This window comes from Meles meles, chromosome 9 (genome assembly GCF_922984935.1).
Source record: "Meles meles chromosome 9, mMelMel3.1 paternal haplotype, whole genome shotgun sequence".
NCBI lineage: Eukaryota > Metazoa > Chordata > Mammalia > Carnivora > Mustelidae > Meles > Meles meles.
This window is the reverse complement of record NC_060074.1, coordinates 112443737-112455461: the sequence shown is the minus strand read 5'-3', so window position 1 is coordinate 112455461 and position 11725 is coordinate 112443737. Positions and strand designations below refer to the sequence as shown.

Below are 11725 nucleotides of genomic sequence, written 5' to 3'. Positions count from 1 at the left end.
TCGCTGCATGACGGGAAGCATACTTAATTTGCCCTATAATGAAAATGTTGTTATAGCGCGTCTTCATTTTCCAGAAGCATAACTCAAGAAGATTCTCAAACAAGGAGCACGGGCAGAGAACCAATAAATGAACGTTGTCATCTCCGTGGGGAACATAACTGCCTCCTCCAAAGGAAAGTATTTAACTGAAGCTGGAGCTCCCGCTCAATTTACCCAGTAGTCTCTTTTCCGGCCACGCTGTGCGTCATTACCGTTGCATCTTCTGATTGGCCAGATGATAGGAGATAGCGCCTGCGCGCTGCATTCCTTTGAGGGTCGTGGGCAGACGCCATTTTGGCCCCAGAGGTGCTTCTGGGAAGTAGAGCGCGGATCTACACGCCTGCCCGCCTACCCGGTACGGCTTCTTGTGCCGGGGCTTTTAGGTCGAAGTGTTTGTGCCCGCCGCTGCTGCCGTTTTATGCTACGCACCCCCGAAACCCTCTAGTCGAGCAGGAGCCCCTGAGCATCGGGCCGCGCCATCGGGGGTCACATCGCCGGGAAGGAGGTGACGGGGGCGGCGCGGGGCACGGACACTCCCCGCCGAGAGCCCGCCTGCCATGGATTCGGAATATTACAGCGGCGACCAGTCAGGTGGGGCAGGAACTTGGGGGACAGGGCTTGCGGGGCGGAGCAGTTATTCAGTGGGGCTTGGCCTCTCACCCTCGCGGGGTAGGGGAAGGAGGCCGCGGAGACGTTCCCTCCCCCGACTCGGTCCGCGGTGGGCTGTGAAGCGGCGCGCGAAGAGCCAGCCGGCCGGCTGCGGCCCGGAAGTTAGAACCTTGGAGAGGGGATTTTAGACGGAGAGCCGTCTTCTGAATTGGCAAGTTTTTTGCTGAAACTGGGAAACCACTTACTTCATTTATTAAGCGCTTCTATGTGCAAAGTCCTAGGGAAGTTCTCTCCTGTTACGGATTTTTTTCTTTTTTCCTGGAGTTGCAAGTCTTTTGCGAGAATTCAAGGGAGCGTTCAGTAGGGGGTGCGGGATCTTTCCTAGACTTTTCACACTGAGTTGGGGATGGTTTAATCTCGCCTGCAACAGTGGTTTCCTGGTAAAGAAAACGTAGGACCCTCGTTTGAGTTGTATAAATATTTTAGAGTAAGGCGTGTATTTCTGGCACTTACTGGTGATTTTGTACTTTTCCTTCACCTTGAGACCTTTCCTCTTTCTCCTCACTGAAGTTTGATCTTCTTTGTTTCCTGTTTATTCCCCAAACACTGAGCGCCCCCTTCTAACACCGTACTAGGCACCGGAGATACAAGGACGAATAAGTCATGTCCTAGTGGGGAAGAACCTTACCGTTTCCTTTTCACTTTGTGCCCTAGTCCTGTGAAATATTACCTGTCAGGGGTGTCTAAATGTCTGAATGTTAATCTCTTTTCTGTTTTGAGTTCACTTCGATTCGCTGTATGATAGCGAATAGTGATGACCACAGAACGCGTTTCCAGGCATGCCCTGATGTTTTGCCTAGAAAGTTTGCTTGATATTTTCAACATAGTTTTCAGTTCTTTCTAAATTATTAAATCATTTTTCAAACAAATACTTATATGTAATACATGTCTATGGGTTAAGTGCTGGAAGACTTGAAAAAATAACAGTTCGCTGACTTTTCATTCTTTTTGCGGTTTTTTGATATTTACTTTCATATTCTTAATTTATGCTCTTATTGCATATTTTTAGGCATTCCATAATGATTCCCTTTGTGTTAGGACAGCATTTTAGCCTCTTATGTGCCCTTTCCCCCCATACATACTGTTGCAGCATAATTATTTGTTACATTTCAAAATTATTTGTAATTTGACTGTATAAATATTCTTTACTTCTCAGCTGAGTAGAGTAGCTCCTTAGTATGGTAGTGATTTCATTCTTAAACTTTTTGGTTTTCCTCTAGTTGGCTGCTTCATTTTTAAAATTTCATTTATTTTTACTAAACTTCTAACCAAGTCTTCCCATATCCTCCAACAGCCCTAAATCCCTCTCACGATACAATTTTACTTCATATTTTTAAAGTATCGGTTAAAGGTAGGTAGCAATTCATTTTTACCATTTTGTAACAGTCCAGTATATGCTTTAAGGAGTTTATACTCTTTCTGTACTGGAGTTCCTGTGCTCTGCATTCATAAACAAATATTTACTGTGCTGTACCAGGCACTGTTCTGGCTCCAGGGAATCAGCAGTGAACCAAAATCTTTGCTCTTTTGGCCCTTTCATTCAAGTGAGGAAAGACCCATATTAAACAAAAAACTTGGTAAGTCATGTAGTACATTAGAAGGTGGTAAGTAAATCCTGTGGAGAGAATAGACTCAGGTTTTAACATAAGGTTGAAGGAGTTAAAGAGCACACTATGATTTAGAGGTTGTTGATTTCATCCTTAGTGATGTTTCTTAAGCTTCACATTTCTTTTATGACGTATTTTTTGCTGCCACATATGTCACAATACATGTTCTGATGGTTGGTATTTATATATAAGCGTTATAGTGTTGTCTTATTCACGACATTAGCATCATTAGTCATGCTTCATCTGTGGTAACCTTTGCTCTTACATTATTCTTGATTCATTGTGTTCATTTCAGTTGTAGATGTCATCCATCTTACACCTTAAGTGGGTTTTTGTTTTATTTTTAAGCAGATGATGGTGGCGCTACCCCAGTACAGGATGAACGGGATTCAGGGTCAGACGTTGAGGATGATGTAAATGAGCAACACTCTGGATCAGACACTGGAAGTGTAGAACGTCATTCAGAGGTATTGGCTAAACAACATCTTTGGGGAGGCTTTTCCCTTGCATTCTGTGAGACATGTTTTTTATGTAGGAGTTGTAGAGATCCTGTCACATGGTGTAGGCTTCAAACCCTGGGAGTAAAGCATTTTAAATTAATAGAGAACTGCTTTAAAAAATAAACAGGGATAGCCTGGTTTCTTAGGAAATCACAGGGAAAGAATTTCAGGTTGGGGCCCTCTTCAGATAGTAGACAGTTCTCATATGTTCATATTGATTCACAAAATGGGCCAGGCCTTTTGGTATTTGAGTAGACCTCCCCATTCCCAAAATAATGTCTGAAAGAGGCAATGAGCATTTGCAAGCTGAAGAAATAGCAATTAGGATAGAAAGTTACGGGATTTATCACCTATCAGAATTCTTACCAGGATTTGACTTTCTCAACCTGAACTATCCAGTGTATATAATGTATGTAATGGCAGAAAATAGAATTTAAAAAGCTATTTTTAATTAACAGTACAGAGTAGTGTTGGATCTTGTGTACAGCATCTCAACATATTTGGCCTAATAAACATTTTAAAAATTATTTAATTTGCTTCCCTGGTTACACAGTCTGTACTACACAGTGTTAACAAAATAAAATTGGGACATTTTTAAATAATTCAGGTATATGTTTTTGGTAAACAAACTAAAACCCATAGGAATGATAAAGATGATGAGATTTTCTTTTAAGAAATTCATGTACCATATATTTTGTTTGATTACACAGGAACAGAAGATTGTCCGATTTTAAATAGTAAATACAGTTATTAGAGATTGTGTTATTGATTTTGTCCTTACATATGTCATGAGTGTACTTAGACATCCAGCAAATATTTATTGAGCATCTGCTATGTGTCAGGTTCTTTTGAAGTATCCAGGACTAAATGAGGTCTCACCGTCACCAAAATGCTTCTCTGCTTGGATTTATTTTTCAAAAGGGGGAGAAAGACATTAAACAGTATTTTTTAAAAATTGTGTCGTTTGTTAGGAGTTAATTGCTGTGCAGAAAGAAGAAAGTTAGAAAGGATGGAGGGTGACAGAATAGAGGGCAGGCTCTGTTAAATAGGGAGATGCACATAGACTTTATTAAGAAAGTGACTTTTGATCAAGACGTGAAGGGAAATAAAGGAATAGCCATGTGGATGTGTAGAGGAACACATATACACACACACATACACACTATCCCAGACAAAGACCCTAAGTTGTGCTTGTGCTTAGTTTGTTCAAGGAACACCAAGGAGTGTGGCAAGAGGGGAGAAAGCAGAGGGCACATGAGATTGGAGGCTAAATGAACTGGGAGAAAGGCTTATCTTTTAGTTATTTTGTTGCCACTCAGTTTTTGGTATGCTCTTAAGTATTTAGACTAAATCCTAATAACAACCAATAGATAGAAATTATCTCATAGTGTAATGTTATTAAACTGTTATTACAGTTTATTTGTGTGTGGAGCTTTATTAAAATTTCCACTTTGGAAAGTAGGATAAGATAATTGACTCAGGGCTTCATCATTCAATTGTAAATGTATTGTAGGCTTACTTTTAGGCATCTTCAACTATTTTGTAATGAGGTGGATTCTAAATAAATGTGCATGCTGAAAATTTGGAAACTATTGAAAACTTAAAGAAGAAAATTAAAATCAGCATACAGTTGTCACAGAAATGACTGTTAACTTTTTATATTATTTGTCCTGCATTTTTATTTTCTCATATATATAATGTATGTGCATTTTAAGTTACTTGAGGTTTTACTGTATATATTTTGTATTTATATAATATTTTTTATCTGTTCACTTATGATTATACCTAAGAATTTCCCTGTGTCGTTAAGGATTCTCACTAAGCATAATTTTTTTTTTTAACTAAGCATAATTTTTAAGACAACATGATATTTCTTAAAATAGAGGCACCATTAATTGTTCAACACTTTCCTGACTTTTGACCTTTAGAGTGTCTAGGTATTAAAAATGAAGTCTGACATGAGTGTATTTTTGTTCTTTCCATAGATAATCCCTTTCAGGAGGATTATCCCAAATTTTTAAACGACTAGGTTATAGTTTGAGAGTGCCAATTTTACCTTTATTAAGTGTTGAGTTCTGCATTTATACTCCTTTGGCTCTTTAAAGTGGCTTCTTTGGAAGTGGCTTCTTTTGGATCGTTTTCATATGAAAAATATTTTCTAGAAGACAGTGGGATGTTAAAAGAGTATGATTGTATTAAACTGAACAGTGTAGATGACATGCCCCAAACCTAAAAAGATATGTATTAGTTTCCGATTGCTGCCATAACAATTTGACACAGATCTGATGGCTTAAAAGAGATTTATAATTCTGGAGACCAGAAGGCTAAAATGGGTCTCAAGGGGTTAATGGGTTAAAATCAAGGTATTACCAGGGCCATGTTTCTTCTCTAAGGGAGAATCCATTTCCTTGCCTTCTCCAGCTCTGTAGATTAGTTGCATTCGTTGGCTCGTGGTTCCTTCATCATCAGTGTCTGCACTGTAGCATCTTCAAATCTCTCTGACCTCTGCGGTCACATCTACATTTCTCTGAGAACCTCCTGCCTCCCTTTTCTAAGGACCTTTGTAGTTATATTGGGCCTACTCAGATAATCCAGGAAAGTCTCCTTATCTCAGGTTCCTTCATTACATCTGCACAGCCCCTTTTGCATGTAAAGTTAACAAGCACAAGTTCGGGGATTAGGATGTGGACATCTTTTGGAGAGGCATAATTTTGCCTGCCACAAGATGGAACTCAAAACATGGTTCTCCAATAGTACAAAAAGGTTTTTCCCATTTGCATTTTAGATTTTAGGCTGGTTTTTGAAAAAATTCATTTCACTTATGGTATTCACTCTATGTTTATTTGTTTAGAGCTGTAAGGAAAGTTGAAAAAACTCAAGGTAATATTTTTTAAAATAAAATTAATATAAAAATATAAGATAATGAACATCAAGATAAGTAACAGTGCTTTGCTGGTCCATATTGGAGCCTGAGACAAAAGGAAAAATAATACCGTATTTTTAAAATCTTGATATTTTGTTCATTATGGATTTTTCTCCATCATCTGATCTTAAAAATTATCAGTCTTTTTTTTAAAACTGCTTTATTGAGATAAACTTGCATGCCCTACAATTCACCCATTTAAAATGTGCAGTTCAGTTGTCCTTAGTATATTCACAGTAGTCACCATAGTCAGTTTTAGAATATTTTCGTCACTTCAAAAAGAGACCTTTTAGCTATTACCTGCTTATCACTCAGACCCCTCCTCCCTTCCCATCCTTCTGCACATTCCATATGAATGGAGTTACATAATGTGCGGTCAGTTGTGACTGGTTCTTTCACTTAATGTTTTCAAGGTTTATTCATTGTAAACCGTGTATGTTGGATATATGTATACACCATACCCATGTATGTTGTAGCATATATTGCTACTTATTCCTTTTTTGTGGTAATATTCCATTGTATGGATAAACTACATTTGTTTATCCATTTGTCAGTTGATGAAGATTTAAGTTTTTACCTTTTGGCTGTTATAAGAAATGCTTCTAAAACATTTACATAGAAGTTTTTGTACGTTACTTCTCTTGGATATGTGCCTAGGAGTGGAGTTACTGACTCATATGGTAACATTTTTTTTTTTTTTTAAGAATTTTCTTTCTTTATTCGACAGACAGAGATCACAGGTAGGCAGAGAGGCAGGCGGGTGGGGTAGGGGGAGCAGGCTCCCCGCTGTGCAGAGAGACTGATGCGGGACTCAGTCCCAGGACACTGAGATCATGATCTGAGCTGAAGGCAGAGGCTTAACCCACTGAACCACCCAGGTGTCCCGGTAACATTATTCTTAAATGTTTGAGGAACTCTCAGGCTGTTTTCCACATGGCTGTATCATTTTACATTCCCACTAGTAGTATATGAAGGTTCTGATTTCTCTATATCCTTACCAACTCTTGTTATTACCTGACTCTTTGATCATAGACATCTTAGTGGGTATGCAGTAGTATCTCATTATGGTTTTGATTTGCATTTCCCTGATGAGTAATGATGTTTGTTACACTTATATAGGTATTGGCCATTTGTGTAACTTCTTGGGAGAAATGTCCATTCAGATCCCTTGTTCATTTTTTAATTGGACAATTTGTCTTTCTTAATTATAGACTTTTAAGAGTGCTTTAAATAGTATGGATACAAGTTCCTTATTAGATGACTGATTTGCAAATATTTTCTCGTATTACATGAGTTATCTTTTGACTTTAATGACTTTTTGACACAAAAAAGTTTCTAATTTTAATGAAGTTCAATTTATCTATTTTTTTTTCCTTTTGGTGTTTGTACTTTTAGTGGCATGTCTAAGAATTCCTCACCAAATCGAAGGTCTTGAAGATTTACCCCTGTGTTTTATTTTAAGAGTTTCATCATTTTAGCTCTTATATTTATAATTTTCGGCTCATTTTGGGTTAATTTTTGTATATACTGTGAGGTAATAAAACTGGTAAGGGTCCAGTTCCATTCTTTTGTTTGTGGATATCTAGTTGTGTCAGCGCCATTTGTTGAAGAGATTTTTCTTTCCTCATTGAATGGTCTTGGCTCCTTGTCAGAAATCAGTTGGACATAGGTGTAATGGTTTATTTCTGTATCCTCTGTTCTAATTGATTACTGTTTGTGTCTGTATATACACCAGTGCCATAGTACCTTGAGTAAGTTTTGATATTAAGGAGTGTGAGTGCTCCTTTGTTCTTTTCCAACATTGTTTTACCTCTTCTGGGTCCCTTGCAACTACATACGTATTTTAGAATCACCTTGTCCATTCCTGCAAGGAAGTTAGCTGGGATCCTAGTAGGGATTGCAGTGAATCTATAGATGAGTTTGGGTAGTGTCATCATCTTAAGAATGCAAAAAGCTACTGACCCATGAATATAGGGTATCTATTCATTTATTTAGGTCTTCAGTTTCTTTCAACCGTGCATTGTAATTTTCAGTGTAGAAATGCTGCATTTGTATTTTAAATTTATTCCTATGTTTTTCTCTTTGATGCTTAGCAAGTGGCATTCTCTTATTAATTTCATATTCAGATTGTTACCATTTTCCTATTCTAATTAATTGCATTATGGCCTGAGAATATGCTTTGTATAATATCTGTTGTTTTAAATTTATTGAGGTTTGTTTTACGGCCTAGTGTATGGTCTGTCCTGAAGAATGTTTCATGTGCAGTTGAGAAGAATATATAACCTGTCTTTGAAGCCACAGTGTGTCTCCTGTAGTCAACGTATTGTTGGATATATATATATTTTTAACCTGATTTCTGTCTTTTTTTTGAGTGGGGAGAGGCAGAGGGAGGAGAGAGAGAATCTTGAGCAGGCTTCAGGCACAGTGCAGAGCCCAAAGCAGGGCTCAGTCTTAACAACCCTGAGATCATGACCTGAGTTGAAATCAGGAGTCGGATGTTTAACTGACTGAGCTACCCAGGAGCCCCTCTGGTTTCTGTCTCTTGATCAACTTGTTTAATCCATTCACAATCTAATGTTTTTTGAGAAGAGTTGCAGTCTGCCATTTTAATATGTGTTTTCTATAGTCTTATCTCTTATTCCAGTCTTTGGTTTAAAATCTAATTTGTCTGATATAAGGATTGCCACCCCAGCTTTCTTTTGATGATCATTGGCATGATAAATTGTTTTCCACTCTCTTGCTTTAAATCTGGGCCTAAAATGAGTCTATTGCAGATAGCATATAAATGGGTCTTACTTTTTTTTTTTTTTTTTTTTAAAGATTTATTTATTTGACAGATAGAGATTACAAGTAGGCAAGTAGGCAGAACGGCAGGCAGAGAGAGAGAGAGGAGGAAGCAGGCTCCCAGCCAAGCAGAGAGCCCGATGTGGGGCTCGATCCCAGGACCCTGGGATCATGACCTGAGCCGAAGGCAGAGGCTTTAACCCGCTGAGCCACCCAGGCGCCCCGGGTCTTACTTTTTTATCGAATATGATACCCTGTGTCTTTTGATTGGGCAATTTAGTCCATTTACATTCAGAGTAACTATTGAAAGATATGAATTTAGGGCCATTGTATTACTACCTGTAAAGTCACTGTTTCTGTATATTGTTTCTGTTTCTTTCTGGCCTGTGTTACTTTTGGATGCTTTCTTCCCTTAAAGGATCCCTTTTTATTTTTTAAAGATTTTTTAATTTATTTGATAGAGATCACAAGTAGGCAGAGAGGCAGGCAGAGAGAGAGGGGAAGCAGGCTCCCTGCTGAGCAGAGACCTGATGAGGGTTTCAATCCCAGGACCCTGAGACCATGACCTGAGCTAAGGGCAGAGTCTTAACCCACTGAACCACCCAGGCTCCCCAGAGGAATCCCTTTTAATATTACTTGCATGGCTGGCTTAGTGATCACAAATTCCTTTAGTTTCTTTTTGTCCTGGAAGATTTTTATCTCTCCTGTTTGAATGAAACCCTTCCTTGCTGGATAAAGTATTCTTGGCTACATATTTTTCTCATTTAGTACCCTGAATCATGCTAGTCCTTTTTAGCCTGCCAGGTTTCTGGCCTAGGTCTGCTGCCAGTGTAATGTTTCTACCCTTGTTGGTTATGGACCTCTTGTCCTGAGCTGCTTTCAGGATTTTCTCTTTGTCTCTGAGGTTTGCGAGTTTCACTTTTTATTATGTCGATTTATTATGTCAGTTTATTATTATATGTCAAGGTACTGACCAATTTTTGTTGATTTTGTGGGGGGGGGGGGTTCTCTGTGTCTCCTGGACTTGAATGCCTATTTCCTTCACTGGATTAGGGAAGTTCTCTGCTATAATTTCTTCCAGTACATCTTCTGCCCCTCTGTTTCTTTCCTCTTCTGGGATCCCAATTATTCTAATATTGTTTAGCTTTATGGCATGGCTTAACTCTTGAATTCTGCCCTTTTCATGATCCAGTAGTCTATCTTTTTCTCAGCTGCTTTATTCTCCATCATTTATTCATCTTTATCACTAATTGTCTCATCTGCCTCATTTATCGTAGCAGCAAGAGCCTCCATTTTTATTAAATCTCATTAATAGCCTTTATTTCGACTTGATTAGATTTTTGTTCTTTTATTTCTCCAGAAAGGGATTCCCTAGTGTCTTTTGTGCCTTTTTCAAGCCCAGCTAGTATCTTTGTAATCATTCTGAACTCTAGTTCCAATATCTTACTTATATCTAGACTGATTAGGTCCCTGGCATTCATTCTCTTTGAATTCAGAACTCTGCATAGTTCTCTTTTTTGAGGTGAGTTTTTCTGTCTTGTCATTCTGTCCAGAGAAGATTAGATGAGCAAGAGAACAAAGTTCTAAATGGCAACAACAACCCCAGAGAAATAGACCCTAAACAAATCAGAAGAGACCTAAAACTGGAAATGAATGAATGAATGAATGAATGAATAAATGAAAGAGAGAATATAATTAGGCATGTGAACAAAATAGAGCAATACACTGGATCCTGGATATTTTGGTCTGTTTGTTGGAAAACTAGATCCCAGGGGTGCCTGGGTGGATCAGTTGTTAAGTGTCTGCCTTTGGCTCAGGTCATGATCCCAGGGTCCTGCTCTGCGGGGAGCCTGCTTCTCTCTCTCCCATTCTTCTGCTTGTGTTCCCTTTATCGCTGTGTCTTTCCCTGTCAAATAAATAAATAAAAATCTTTGGAAGAAAGAAAGAAAACTAGATCCCAAAATTGTAAAGAAAAGCTTAAATATGTACAAAAATAAAGTTAAATACAATAAAAGTATAGACTAACTGTGTAATCTTTGCCATCTGAGCAGCTTTCAGGCAGGGAAGTCCCTTACCAGAGCAGACTTATGAAAGTTCTGATTTTGCGCACCACTGCTATATCATTTTCGAGTAGCCACTTACAGAGGCCCCCATCCCCATAATTTATCTTCCCATATATCGCTTAGGATTCACTTTTCCGCACCTCCTACCTTGCAGAAAGTGGTTGCTTTTCTATTTGTAGAGTTGCAGCTATTCTTTTCTTAGCTCTCCAGTTGCATTCACGGGTGTTCAGGATGATTTGATAGCTAACTGAATTCCTGGGACCAGATGAAACTAAGGTCTCCTACTCTTATGCCATCTTGGGCTAGTTCTCTTTCACCCCTTGGTTAAGTTTATTCTTGGGTGTTTTATTCTTTTTGATATTAATGAGATTATTTTCTTTTTTTAAAGTTTTGTTGTTAGTGTATAAAATGCAACAGATTTTTGTATATTGATTTTGTGTCCTGAAACTATTGAACTCATTAATTAGTTCTAACAGTTTTTGGTGGTCTTTTGTGTATGACATGACATCTGCAAATATTGACAGTTTTACTTCTTCCTCCCTGATTTGGATGCCTTTTATTTTTATTTATTTTTTTTTTTGCCTAATTGCTGCGGCTAGGACTGCCACCACTGTGTTGAAAAAAAGTGTTGAGAATGGACATCCTTGTCTCATTCCTGATCTTAGAGGAAACACTTTCACCTCTCCCACTGACTATGATGTCATCTATGGGCTAGTCACATATGGCCTTTATTATGCCAGTATGTTCCCTCTTTACCAGTTTGTTGAGAGGTTTTATTTTTTTTTTAATCATAAATGGATGTTGGATTGTGTCAAATGCTTTTTCTGAATCTGTTGAGATGACCATATAATTTTTAGCTTTCATTTTGTTAATGTGGTATAAAGTGTTGGTTGATTTGTTGAGCTTACCTTGCATTACTGGAATAAATACCATTTAGTCATGGTGTACTGCTGAATTTGTCAGAGATATTGCCCAATAATTTTCTTTTCTTGTTGTATCTTTGTCTGGTTTTGTTATCTGAGTAATGATGGCTTCATAAAATGAGTTTGGAAGTATTCCCTCAGTCTCCCCTTCTGCTTTTTAGAAGAGTTTGAGAAGGATTGGTATTAATTCTTCTTCAAATGTTTGATAGAATTAAAC

At 38.1% G+C, this 11725-nt stretch overlaps 1 protein-coding gene across 3 annotated transcripts in view; it reads left to right on the top strand.

Moving 5' to 3' along the window:
* Positions 1–313: 313 nt before the first annotated feature.
* The window catches only part of IWS1 (interacts with SUPT6H, CTD assembly factor 1), a 39548-nt gene continuing 28136 nt past the window's right edge, over positions 314–11725 (top strand). For 2 of the 3 annotated variants that reach the window (XM_046019064.1, XM_046019062.1), the window contains exons 1-2: positions 314–630; positions 2664–2782. In XM_046019064.1, coding sequence (XP_045875020.1) covers positions 597–630; positions 2664–2782 — 153 coding nt within the window. In that variant the 5' untranslated portion in view covers positions 314–596. The remainder of the gene's footprint in view (positions 631–2663; positions 2783–11725) is intronic. The other variant, XM_046019063.1, reaches the window with a different exon arrangement.